General features: G+C 35.7%; 1 protein-coding gene across 2 annotated transcripts; it reads right to left on the bottom strand.

Annotated features, from left to right (window-relative positions):
- Positions 1 to 2,032: 2,032 nt before the first annotated feature.
- On the bottom strand, positions 2,033 to 7,766 carry EMB269 (GTP1/OBG family protein). 2 transcript variants are annotated; one of them, XM_016333285.3, is made up of 7 exons: positions 7,347 to 7,766; positions 5,575 to 6,641; positions 4,409 to 4,682; positions 3,433 to 3,724; positions 3,173 to 3,332; positions 2,828 to 2,936; positions 2,033 to 2,514 (listed from the first exon to the last, which is right to left on the bottom strand). In XM_016333285.3, exons 2-7 carry the CDS (start codon positions 6,534 to 6,536, stop codon positions 2,419 to 2,421), a joined length of 1,893 nt encoding a protein of 630 aa, XP_016188771.1. In that variant the 5' UTR covers positions 6,537 to 6,641; positions 7,347 to 7,766; the 3' UTR covers positions 2,033 to 2,418. The 2 variants fall into 2 exon arrangements, with proteins under 2 accessions (XP_016188771.1, XP_088365639.1); XM_088509513.1 differs by having other exon boundaries at positions 5,575 to 6,619; positions 7,347 to 7,745.
- Between the last annotated feature and the right edge of the window lie 6,824 nt (positions 7,767 to 14,590).

Raw genomic sequence — 14,590 nt, 5'->3', positions numbered from 1 at the left:
AGTAGGTTTTTTGTAGAATCAGAGTTTGAGTTATACTTGGGTGCTCCAGTGTATTTATAATGGTTGTGGGCTGACCTTTTTAGGTAAGATAAGTTAGTTATCTTATTTTATCTTATCTTATCTTTGGGTGAGGTCAGCTTATCTTTAAGGGAACCGCCTTTATTTCTATAGGCTTGGACTGCCTTCGGATGTGGGTCGTGTTCTTCTATTTGGGCCCTTTATTGGGTTTTCCTGTCAATTTGGCCGATCTCTTTGAGAAGAGGTCGGATAGTCGGACTTGAAGAGGTCGGTCGCCTTGTTACTAATCATCCCAGGTCGGACAGCTCGACCCAGAATATGAACACAATTCGATCATGAAAATTTTAGGCGACATATATATAATAGTAAATTTAAATTTTATTGTTGTCAAAGCACAAAAGTTAAATAATTGCTTTTTAGGTTCAAATTTTATAAATAACAAAGAATTAAAAGAAGTTTAGTTTCTATAAACTATGAATTTTTTGCTTTTGCTTTTTGTAATTAGTTTATTCCGATAAATATTAACATGAGCTAACATAACAGATTAAATTTTGACATGACAAGTTCAAATATTGACCTGAAAAAAAATTCCATGTCAATATTTAATTTGTCATATTAATACTTGCATGGAACAGGATAATGACATTGATATTAAAATCAAGCAAAAGACCAAACTGGTCGCAAATTGATAATTATTATGGAACTTGGCACTTTCTTAACCACCTATCAATATCATAACATGGTCTTTTCTCAAAAAATACCCAAAAAGAGAAAAAGAAAGAAACAATCCAGCTAACATGTGCTATTTTTTATTTTATTTTGTCGATGACTTGATGTCAATATTCAAATTTGACTTTCAACATGACAATATTACAAAATTGTTTCATTATATACGATCTTCATTACATCATCATAAATTACATGTCTCATCTCTAGGTAACTTAACTGCTTTCACTTGGGAGCATACCAAGATGTTCCACTTCCATAAAAGATTTAAAATGTAAATGAAGTAAAGAACCCACCATCATGAAATGGCAGGACAAAGCACTCAATTGGCATGCTCGATACTTGTGCGTAGCTTCTCATGATCTTTATCTCCACTTCTATATTGTGTCATTTTGATTGCATAGTGTCACGGCCTTAGACACACTCCAACACTACCGTGCAGACATTCAGACTTACTCAACTTCTTGTACTAAGACCAAGTAGTAATTAACAAAAAAGCTAAGAACACAAGAGAAAGGAAACTTTGGTGGAAAAAATCCTCTATTTCTCAAGTGTTTGTTATAAATGACTCAAACTCCCAAACTCTAACTCTCACCCCTATTTATAGCCATCCACATCTTCAATGGATGGTTAGAATTAAATCTAATCAACAGTCCAAATTAATCATCTAGAACATTCACTACAAATATCTATCCTACCCTATTTCTCTAAATATTTTTAGATTATTCCACACTACTATTCATACTTCTATATACATCCACACTCTTTTAGATTACTCTATAACCTTGCAGAATCTTCTAAAACCCTCTAGGATATTCCAAGACCTTTTAGAACATTCTAGAACGTTCCAAAACCATTTAGAACATTCTCAAACACTCCAGAAAATTATACAAACACCGTTAAATCTAACCTTCTAAAATTTACCGTGACAATAAACTCCTACAGAAATTGAACATAAATTCACATTAATTTCAAGGTCATCCCAACTTCACAAAAAGCTAAGAAAACATGTTTGAAACTAGAAGTTATACTGATCGCCTTTGAGATAAAAAGATATTACAGATAACATCCTTCCGTTCGTAAAAGTATATATGGATCTTTTATAAAATTTAGGATATCTAACACTGGGTACCTTATATTTTATAAAATGTGACACTAACATCCTTTATAAAGTATAAACATGATACTCACCAACTCAGACGCTCAATACCTTGTAAAAATGTGACATTAACACCCCCCTCTTCCTCTTTTAAAGATGACATTTACCAACGTAGAAGAGAGGTCAATGTAAAGCATGACAAATCAAGAGGTGTAATTTGTGATATCATCTAACCCCTGGGGAGGTAAATATAGTTTACCATTACAACAAAGAGGTGATGCCAATGTCCAAATAATAGGATAAATTTGAACAAAATGGCAATGGTATGAATATAGAAGCATAGAGAATAATATAAAGGTCGTTACCCTCTGGCTTTGAATGTTATAGGTGCCATTATGTTTATGTATGAATGATCTAGAAGAATATTATCCATTTCATAACAGAGGAAACTAGGGTATTCAACAAGGTTACTGAGGAGTAAACGAAAATAGCAAGGAACATAATCATTATGAGAAATCTCCTTACCTAAGGCACAGTTGCAGCACACATCATAAAAGCAACAAAATAGAGTGCCACTACTTCCATTCAGGCCACTTAACTGAATCTGTGGATACTTTCTTCATTCTTGATGTACTAGATGTGTTTGAGGAATCATGCCATATCATCTCCATCTGACAAGTAGAAAAAAAATGGTCATTGATATGCAGAAGAAAGATAAAGATGTTACAGAAGAGCTTCAAGCATGACTGTTAGGGTTATATATATATATATATATATATATAAAAGAAAACTTTCTTGTTTCAGAAGCTGTAGATGATGCTTCCAGGTTGTTCATTAGGTCATGACAATAGTCCTCCATTCTTAACAACAAATCATTCCAAGCGAATTTGAAGCAGTTAATGATAACTCCATTCAGTAAAACCATATACTAGCATTATTCTATGTGTGAGCAAGAATTTCAATGAACAGAGACAGATGACACACCCTTCCAACAACCACTGTGTCGCCTTCTTTTACACCTAGTTTCATGAGAGACTTATACACACCACAAGCTTCAAGAACATGCTGGAATCTTCTCTCTGAATCGTGGTACCTATTAAAGATGCAAAAGTTTCCATGAGACTAGGAATTAATAGGAGCTACTTCAAGCATAGTGGTACCAAATATGATGCACATTTTTTTACCCCAACACCTCAATCATCAAATAAGCTCATATATGAATTTGCAAACAACTAAAAATTAAAAGTACAACATTGGTAATAAGAAAGAAATAATATTATGATTTTTTCTTAATTTTTAAGTTTGTCACGTTTTCAGTCTTCAACCTACCGCCAATTTGTCATTTGGATAAAACGTTGTAATCCAGCTCCAACTACATGCCAAATATTTGACTTGCTGTCGTGAAAAATTTCAAAATCACCAATGGATGCGCTACGCTGCTTCTGTACAGCATCAGCAACATGGTTCAAGTTTGTCACATCTGCTCCATCTGAAACAAATCAAATTTGTTCAACTAAAGAAAAAAATTTTAAGAAAAAAAATTCAGAGTCAAAAGTAACTAAGAGGTAAAGCTTAGAGGGAGTAATAACCTTCATAGTCTTCCATGTCTTCTTTGCTTTTTCGCAAAAGCTCATAAGCAGCACAGATAACTTCATGAGTACCTTCCCTATTGACAGCACTCATACAAAAGGGTGTGATCCCACGAGATAGTAGCTTTCCTTTGAAGGACTCCCAGTGTTTATATCCCTCTGGGAGGTCCATTTTGTTATAAGCAACTATAAAAGGCTTCTCAGCGAGTTCAGGATTAAACAGCTTTAGCTCTAGACGAACTGCATCAAACTCAAGATCTGGTTGTGGCGATGACCCATCTACCACATGTATCTGAAAGGGGGAAAAGTATAATTTGACTTCATGATACCATGCATCAAGAAGGGAAGGTTCATACAGGGAAAAATATGAACATATTCTACATAGGTGGTCGATGTTTAAATCAATAGAAATAGATAGTTCATTGATCACTCTTTGGTTCAATTGCAAAATTGAAAATCAACACAGATATTACAGAGATTCAGAATAGATTGGGTTCAAAACCAAATTATATATTTAGAGAAACAAAACAGACATGCTTTAGGGAAAAAAGAAAAGGAACGTTCAGTGGTTATAATACAGATGATTATGAGTCTAATTTTCCAGAAACTGGCTGATGTTTTCTGGCCTCACATCATGGGTGTGGTAAGTGGTAAATCTAATGTGAACACAACTCCACCACAATAAAGACTTCTCAATGTAAGCTATGTATAAAAGGACAGCCCAGTGCAAAGCATCACGCATTATGCAGTTTGGGAAGGGTCGCACCTAAAAAGTATAATGTATGCAGGCTAACATGATGCAAGTATCAAAGTGTTGATTCCACGGCTTGAACCCATGACATAAGGTCACTAAGGTAATACGAAGACGACTAAATCGTTGCTCCATAGTTCCCCTTCTTAGGGTAATATATATCTAGCAACATAAAGCAGAGAAGAGGGGGGGAAATTATATCCCATCTCAATCAGAAACACCTACCAGGGTGGAACACCTTTCAGTGTGTCGAAGAAACTCATGACCTAACCCAAAACCTTGGTGTGCTCCTTCAAGTAGACCTGGAAGGTCTGCTACTACCATTGTTGAATCATAGTCAAAGGAAACAACACCCAGATTGGGTAGTAGTGTTGTAAAGGGATAATTTGCAACCTCTGGCTTTGCAGCACTAACTACACTCAAAAGTGTACTTTTCCCAGCATTTGGAGCACCTACTATACCAACATCTGCAACAAGCTTGAGCTCTAACTCCAACCACCTGATCAAAGAAACCATTAACAAAAGTCAGTAATCTATAGAGTCATGTAAGCCACAGCATGCGCTAAAGAAAGGTCACAAGCTCAATCAAGTAGAAAAGTTTTTCTTTTCAAATAAAAATATCCATATTCTATATAAGTATTTGAACATGACCAAACATCTGTTCCATGCATATTTGGATACGGAAGGCCTGCATTTTGGCAGCTTTTATGGTCATAAAGAAAAATAAATCTTGAGATTCATGGGCATCAGTGCATCACCAATCACTGAACAAAAAAATCTAGAAAAGAATAAATGACAATGCTCTTGCATTTGTAGTGATACATGATATTGATACATGTAATGCACAAATCGCAATAACAAGTTTACTTTCTGTTAAACACAAACCACATTGCATCGCTGAAATGCAAATATAACTCTCAGTCTATCATTGAGCGGAATATCAAATCAAACAAGCTTCAGTAAAAGCAGAACCAAAAGCAAGCAAATGCTAAGTACAAAAAGTAAACTTGCCATTGCCATTTGTAGAGAAGGGGAAAGAACACTCTTTATTTGTCTATCTAAGCTATCAACCAAGGCATTGTTAAGAAAATATTAGTGTAGTCTACTTCGGGTTCTCTTCAAAAAAGGAAAGACAATTGTGATTTCTAAACTGTTTTGAATGCGAAGTGGGTGGTAGAATAATTTATCTCGAGTTTAAAACAATATATAATAGGCCAGCTTATAACAAACTATAAAATTCTATCACTTGCATTCAAACATGTATTGATAGAAATATTTTCGATCTCATGCACAACAATAGTACACACTATTTACAGCCTATAAAAGAATGGATTATAGAAAATAACTCACATTCTGTAGATATGAAACAATTAGTATCAACATAAACTTACATTTCTGGGCCCTCTTCGCCATTTTCAGCAATCTTGGGAACCTTATTATTCCCAGACTTGAATGAAGCATTCCCTCTGCCGCCTCTTCCACCGGGTAGCAGCAGAGCCCTCTGCCCAGGTTTCACCATCTCAAGCAGCACCTCCTCCTTCCCTGCCTCCCTTACCACTGTTCCCGGTGCCACCTTCACCACCGCATCCTCTCCCTTCGCACCGCTCATCATCCTCCCCTGCCCGTGTGCTCCTCTTCCTGCCCTGAAGTGCACGCTCTTCCTGAACGGCAGCAGCGAGTTCATCGATCCGTCCACTTCCATGTACACGTTCCCTCCTCTCCCTCCGTCGCCGCCGGAGGGACCGCCAAGAGGTACGTACTTCTCGCGGCGAAACGCCACCACGCCGTTCCCTCCATCGCCCGCCTTCACGTAGATCTTGGCCCGATCGAAGCACCGCATCACCGCAGGCACTCCTTTCTCCTTCGCTGGCTCTTCTTCGAAGCTCAAAAGCTCGCTGTCTTCGTCAAATAAGTCATCGTCTTCGTCTTCGTCTTCGTCAAATAAGTCATCGTCTTCGTCTTCCCCGCCGTCCAATTCGGCACCACCCTTTCCCTCGAAAACTGCTAGTGTTTCATAATTTCCTTCAAAATTGTCACTGAAATCTTCTTCTTCTTGAAGTTGCTTGTTGAAGTTTACAGGGGTTGATTCAGCGAGCTTGAGTTCATGGGAGGTGCAGGAGGAGGGGGCGGAGTAGTCGTCCTTGGGGGGAAGGCGAGCATAGGTGGTGGCTTCGCCACCGGGGAGTAGAAGCGGTTCGGGAGGGGTGGAGTAAGTGGTGGCAGTTTTTTTGTTGTTGAATTTAGGGTTGGATTGGTGGGGCTTGTTGGTGGTGGTGCGGGTGGGTCTGTTGTTGTGTGTGTTTGGGCGAGCTAGTGCATTAGGGGAGAAGCACACTGAAACGGAAAAAGCCATTCGGCAATGCCTCTAGCAGGTTGCGAGAATCGGACTGGTCAATGAATTGGTGAGGCGACTGGTACACCGGTTCAATGGTTCGACTAGGGTTCAACCAGAGTTCAACTGGTTTAATTAAATATTAAATAAAATTATTAAAATTTAATATATAATTTTAAATATTTAAATTCAATAATTTCTAACCTAATAAAATTCAAAATTTCACAATTTCACGTAATAAATTGTCCATAATTTATCAATAAGAATTCATAAACAACTTTAAACATCAAAATTTATAACTAAAATAGATCAAATATATAACAAACACATAATGTTCTACTACCAAAATAAACAACATTGACAAACAAGTTTTCAACTAAACAAAGACACTACTGCAACAACAACAACAAAGTCTTGTCACACTAGGAGGGTTGGTCAACAAAACAAAGACTCTAATCATAAAAAATCATAATCATCATTAAGTGCTTCAAGATCTTTAATATACAGTCAACAAAAATTGTTCCATCAATAAAATCAACTCACAATCAGAAAAATCTCTAAGAAAAATTCAACAATTTCGTATTGATAAACATCTTAAACCCATCTTGTTTCACTTCAACTCCATTATTACTGTTACTAATTTACTATTATATTAACAACCAACAATAAATATCACAAATCTGATTATTAATTTTATGTTCTCAGCAATCAAATGAACAATATCACAAAATCAGATTATTTTAGTTTAACCTATAATTTTAGAAATAAAATAAATAAAATCATAAAAAAGGGAAAAAAAACTGGTAAAGAACAGAGTGAAGCAAGCAGAACCGTAGCAAAGAGGTGAGCAGAATGACGACGTCACTCGAAGAAGCAAGCAGAACCGAAGAAGCAAGCAGACGTCACTCGCGGTGGAGAACGGCGAGGCGAGCAGAGGCGACGACCGAGCAGCCCTTCGCGGCGGCGACGCCAACAGCTCCAAGCATGCCTTCGTGCGACGTCGAGGAGAAGAGGAGCAAGGAGAAACGAGCAGACCCAACCCACTGTCTGTCCCCGCCGGCAGCGACAGCAACCTCTACCGGAGAAGAGTTCGGCGATGGAATGGTGGCTCGGTTCGTTAGGGTTAGATTTTTTGCACTGAGTGGGGGGCGTGGGTGGGTTCCGGGGGATGCGGGGGCTTTCTTTAGTTCTTTGTTCTTTCACTTTTCAGAGAGAAGAGAGGAGTGGGACGGGGATGCGTTTGGGGAATTTGATTTAAGGTGTTTAATTTTTTTTTTTAAAGGGTAAAACGGCGCTGTTTGAAAGGGATAACACCGAATCGAAAATTTTTAAAAAATCGGCCAGGTTCAGCAGTAGGCCTGGCAGCATGGACCCTATCTGCGGGTATCTAATCCGATCCAACCCGATCGCGTAAATCCTATCCGCCCAATCCGCACCCTCCATAATATGTGTTATATATGATTAAAATTGTTACATATGAGAGTTGAACCAAGAATCTTAAGCATGTGCAAAAGCTTCTTGGCCACTCAACCAAATTTATAAATTTATAAATTTTGCTCATTTATTTTTATAAAACATATTTCTCATTTAATGAGATATAAATACAATTTTTAACAATCTAATGGCCTCTATTTTTGTCAACCCGCGGGTAGGGTCGGATACCCGCGAGTTGAGTGCAGGTAGGGTTAGGGTTGGGTATTTCTCAACCCGCGGGTAGGGTTAGGGTTGGGTTCAAACCCTACCCTACCCTACCCATTGCCACCCCTATTCAGCAGTTCGCTCGGTTTGACTAATTTTGTCAGTGTTTTTTATTAGACTAAGGATAACAATACCACCTGAATCTGCGGGTATTCATTCTGCTCTGATTCGTTTGGAGTAGATAATTATCCGACGAGATAGATTCTTGGATGGAACGGGTTCTTGGACGGGACAGAGGGTCGGGTTTAGGTAATACGCGCTCCAGTATATATATAATATGTATAATATATATAAAATAATTAGTAAAATGATTAATAATATTATATTATATTTAAATTTTTACTTTAATTTATGTCATGTATGTGACGAAGATTATATAAATTTTGAAATTTTATTTTATTTATTAAATTTTAATAATTAATAATTATAGAGACAGGTAAGGGCGAGGCAGGTACTCACAGGCAGGTTAGGGTTCAATTTTTTACTATCTGTCAAGGTTGTGAGAACCGAATCGGTTAATACACCAATAAAATTACTGATTCACTAATTTACTAGTTCGACCGAGATTTAACCAAAGTTCAACCAATTTAATTAAATATTAAAAAAATTTATTAAAAAATCTATATATAATTTTAAATATATAAATTCATCCTATAATCTTTTATTAATAGAACTTAGATGCTCTGAGTTTCATGCTTTCTAAAACTAAAATAAATAAATTGATAAAAAAATTTCAATTAAATAAAGAAACTCTTCATCATAAATCATAATTAACAACAACTCAGACTTAATCCAAAAAATTAATAAATTATTCCAAAATCATTCTAATAAACAACTCTTTAGAATCATTATAATCAACAAAAACAAAAACAGCAACTCACAATGGTTACAATCAACCAAAAAAAAGGATTCAACAGCAACAAAAATTTTGTCCGGAAATCAAACTCCAAAATCAACATAGGAGCAATTCAGAATCTGAGGATCATTATAATCAACTCCAATTTTATAAACACTGCAACTCGGAATAAAATAACAACTCCAATTTTATAAACACTGGCAACTCGGAATAAAATAACAAATTCACAAAATCAGTAATAGAAAATATCTAAGGATCAATAACAAATTCTTTCCGAAAAATTTAACAAAATAAGCACAAGTTTCATAAACATTGGCAACTCAGAATAAAATAACAAATTCACAAAATCAGTAACAAAAAATATCTGAGGATCAATAACAAATTCTTTCCATAAATAAAAAGTACATGAGTTATTTATACTAGTGGGAGAAGGAAAAGCCTTCATAACTTGGACGATGTGGGACTTGTATTCCCTTATTACAATTAACTAATATAATTAACCTACTAACACTACTTGCTCCCGCGTCATTCTCCTTGGGTTGAAAGAACTCTTGCGTGAAAAGACTTGTGACGGCAGCTGATCTCGTTGATGAATCCACACCAAAAGATCTTATTGGTGACTCCACACCAAAAATCCGCACTCACAAATCAGATAAATTTTACAAGATCCGTGGTAGCAGACGATCTCATTGACAAATCCACACCAAAAGATCCCATTGGCGAATCCACACCAAAAATCTGCACCCACACATCAAATAAAATTCTACTAAAGTAAGGTGAAGGCCGCAAGGACCAACCTTGCTCTGATACCAAACTGACGCCGGGACGTCGCTTGGATTACCAATCTTGGCGAGGTTAACACAGTATTATCAAAATCCAAGTCACAGGGCTTACCAGCGGCGAGGAGGAAAGGGAGTGATAGCGACGACAGAAGAGACAGCAACGACAGATGAGACGACGACACCAGCGAACACAGAGAGAGAGAGAGCTCGAACAGAGGAGACGCCGACGGCCACAGAGCTTCCACACGACGGCGAGGGAGCTTCCTATGATGGCGACACAACTTCCTAGGACGGCGACGGAACTTCCTACAACGGCGACACAGCTCCTGCGACGGAGCTTCCGCACGCGACGTCTCTACCCAGCGGAGACGAGTTCGACGATGACAATGAAGCTGTTGCGGGGCTCTGGGGGCTGCGGGGCGCGGTGGCTCGGGGGCTGGAGGGCTAGGGTTCTTTGTGCTTTCAATTTAAAATTTGCAGTTCAGTTTCAGAGAAGAAAGGAGGGGAGAGGAATGGGGTTGAGTGCGTTGGGGGTTTAGGGTTCTTTTATTTATTTATTTATTTATTTATTTAGAATTTAAAACGGCGCCGTTTGAACTTTGAAGAGGAGTTCTGAACCCGAAACCTTGTTAAAAACCGACCGATTTCAGCGGTTTACTGGTTAACTACCGGTTCAACTAGTTTTTTGATCATTTTTTGCCAGACAATTTAGAGGGCTAACTGAACCGGCCTGGTAATCGATTTTCAATTAACCCAGCTGAACCGGTCATTCCGGTTCGATTTTTAAAACCATACAACCTGCCAGTAGGAGCGAAGCAAGTTCTATGCGGGTTATTGTACGGCGGGACGAAGTTGGATAGAGAAAAAATCCGCTCCTACCCACCATGTTATCACTCCTAAAATATTTTGTGAAATCAACCGAACTGACTTGATGATGATTAATTTGATTGAATCGGCCAGTCCGATTCGGTTTTCTTTTGTTGATGAGCATGACGATACTACTACACAAAGATATCAAGTTATCAACTAGATAACGTTACACGTGTGTATTTGCTATCCACAGGTTGAAGCTTTTCATCTCAAGAGACTGCAATCAATGGAAATTGGAAAATCGAGCACCGACTCCCAGGAAACCTTTCCATGTTTAGTGAAAAGGTAATTTGATGTTTAATTTTGGTAATGAATTTCAGGAAATATGCATCTTCAAAATTGTTTTGATGGACGGTTGATAAAAGCGCAGTTAATGGAAGAATTGGAATTTGTCTCCTAAAGATTGGAATAGATTTTGTTAACACTTGAGCTGAAGGTGGAGAAAAAAGTTAATCGGAAAAATTAAATAAGTCATTGACAAATACGTTTAAGACTGAAGAGAGAATTTAATTTTGATGGATTATATTTTATATTTTGGCGTTTGTTTTTGGTACGGTGATAAATTCATACGTATCGATACGTAAAAATATGGACAAATAATAACAAGTCATGTGAAATTTATTTTTTACGTCAGTATCAAATTTTTTTTAAAAAAAATATATATCATATTACTAATTTTACTAAAATATCCTTATAATCTAATAAAAATAAAAAATATTTTTATTTAATTTTTTAAAATACTTAAATACCTTTTTTATATGTTAGATAAAAATTACTCTTTTAAATTAATCAAATTGTTTAATACTTTAATTTTACTATTTCAAAATTTAAATAATCTAAAAAATAAAAATAAAAACATATTTAACAAAATTATTTATCTCTTTTCCATAAACCCTAATCAATCATTCATACCAAAAAAATTAAACAAATTTAAAAAATACTAAAAAAAATCATTTGTTCTTTGTTTTGATGGGTTTCTCACCCAACCTTCATATCTCTTCTATGTGTTTGTATCTCCCTCTATTCTCTTCAATCTCGTCTCTTCTCCCCAGTAAAAAAGACAAAGAAGCTTTCTCCACGGCGTCCTGTCAAGGTCACTGCAGCTTTCGTGCGCACCTCACCCAACTGAGGAGAACGTTGTCGCATCAGTTCCTCGTTCTTCATCACCGTCGTCAGTCTCTTCCTTTCGGTAACTCCCTCCCTGTGATTTCTGTGATTTTATATTAGTTGTTGTTAATTTTGACAAAATAAAAAACTTCAGAAAATTGTATTTCTCAGTGTGTTTCTCGAAACCCTTCATAGGCTAGTAAAGAAAATTGTTATAAGATTCTATGATCGAGAGCTTCATCGTTTTTCATATAACTTGGACTTATAATCTAATGGGTGGGCGCGACAATCGGCAAAGTTGGACACGAGCTTCATGTGAGATATCTTGGTGGACAACCTTTAGTTTTATTTTGGGGGAATGATATAGTTTAGGTTTCTCATCCTAATTGAATTCTTATTTTATCAATAAAAAAAAAATTCTCCGTTTGAGAATAATTAAACCAATAGGTACTCTTTTGACATTCAGGGCTATTTTGTTATTTAATTCTTCCACAATTTGAACTACTTTTATCAAGAATTTTCAAATTGTAATATCCTAATTTTTTCTTTTAAAGCCATTATTAGAGTACTTTCTATATCTCCCAATTTTCTAACTGGCTCAATTTTCTCCTTGGGAGGGGGTATGTACCTTCTATTTTGGTTTTTGGAAAAATTAAAAAATTTTACACCAACAAGTATATGACTTGTAACGTTCTGTCAATTTGAAATAAGTATGCCTCTAAGGAAAAAGACTCTTGGATTAGGACCCTGGTAAACGATTTTATTCTTGAGGCTGGCTCTAGACTTGTCATTTTAGATCCAGTTGACATATCTGGGAGATACACTTCTGTGAAGGATAAAACAAATATTTCTCTGCTGTCAATGGATATTTGTGTTCATCTTTCACTCAGTGCAGCTACTCTTATACTCAATCTGCAAAGTCAGGCATCTGCTGCATTAAATTTTGGAAATGCAACTCCCCTTGTTCAATGTTCCAACTATGACCGAATTTAAGTGTCTGAAAAAGGTATTTTTCTAATTGAACAAAATATTTTGATCACATTCTTTCTCATATAAATCCTTCTCTAATCATAGTTATGTACTTTAATATTATGGACTAATGTTATATATAACCTAATGAGTGGACACGACAATCGACAAACTATGATACTATGGTAGAGATTAGACTGGCAATGCAGCCACTTTAGCGCCTTAGTGGGAGTTTCTTGTAAAAATTAAAATTTTTCATTTCACACACACATATTTGGTAAAGAAACCCATCAATCAAAATCAAATGAATAATCATTAATAATCATAAAATCCTAATCACTACCATTTTTTCTCTTTTGTGTAGTTTTACCAATTCTCAATGGAGGTAAATAATGTAACTATTCATTTGTTTTGTTAAATTTTGATCAAAATTTGTGTTTTTTTTTCTTCTTTTTTTAATTTATGTTTCAAAGATTTATCCAATCATTTATTATACTAAGTTCATTCCAATTGCATCCTTACATAATTCCCTTACCTTGAGCTGTTGTTTTTTGTTCTATTTAATTTATTTTTTGGGTATTGTTATGATTTCATATTCTGACATATATTTGGTACATGTATAGAAAGATTAATAGATATTTTAGGGATAATTCTAAATGTATTTCTTAAGGAGAAAAATGATCAAATTTGTATTCTAGTGGCTAAGCTTACGTAAATTGGTGGTTAAGGGTCTATGCGACTTTGGGAAGGTTGAGGAAGGAAAAATGTTGATTGTAGATAGATGGGGAGGGGTTGTGTGCCCATGTTGTGTTCTACAATATGATTATTAATGGGTATTGCAAGAAGGGTGATGTCCAAGGTGCAACTAGAGTTTTCAAGGAACTGAAGTTGAAGGTATCTTTACCAACGATAGAAACTTATGGTGCTATGATTAACTGTTTATGCAAGGAAGGGAATTTCGTGACAATATAAAAGAAATGGCTGAGAGGGGATTGAGTGTGAATATTCAGGTGTATAATAATATTTATTGATGCTCAATACAAGCACGATCTGGTGGATTAATAATAATATTATCGTTCTTTGGTAATAAATGTCATTTGAATTGGGAGTTTGGAACAACCCAATATTTTTCATTGTATGCTAATCTTTTTTTTAATGTTCATCTTAGGTGCAAGATTTATACTTTATTATTTCTAATTATTTCTTTTAAGTGGGGCAGTGATACACACCCTCTTTCTTATCAGCAAGTTAGTATTATTTATATTAAAATTGCAAATTCATATATATTCTAATATTCTGAAAACCATGAGAATAGACTGTTAATTATTTCTTTAGTAGACATATATATCAATTTTATAGATAAAGATGATGTTCTTAACTATATAGATAAAGATGATGCTAGTCATAGCTAATAAGTCATATCATTTTTATTTGAATGTGTTATATTCTTGTTTTCAAAAGAAAGACCATAAAACGTTAATAAATCAGAGAATTCTTTTCCGTAACTCTTGGTTGTCATATAAATAACATTCTTATGCACTAATAGCTCTTAAGTTTCATAGAATCTGATTGACCAATAATTTTAGTCATAAAAAATTGAGTTTATTTTTCTTATTCCATTCTCCTAGCATTTATTTAGTAGCTAACATATTAAAATTTTAAGTTCAATCATGGAAAATGATGGTAAAGAGTCGTATAAGGATGGTGATAAATCTAGAATTTAAGTGTTGAGTATGAGTGCAGTTCCGATAAAAGTGATGATATGGTGGATGTAACTGTAGATAAAGCAGCGG

Source organism: Arachis ipaensis, chromosome B3, assembly GCF_059453495.1.
Source record: "Arachis ipaensis isolate K30076 ecotype BB chromosome B3, ASM5945349v1, whole genome shotgun sequence".
Taxonomy (NCBI): Eukaryota; Viridiplantae; Streptophyta; class Magnoliopsida; order Fabales; family Fabaceae; genus Arachis; species Arachis ipaensis.
The sequence above is the reverse complement of the archived record's forward strand: the minus strand, read 5'-3'. Positions and strand labels throughout refer to the sequence as shown.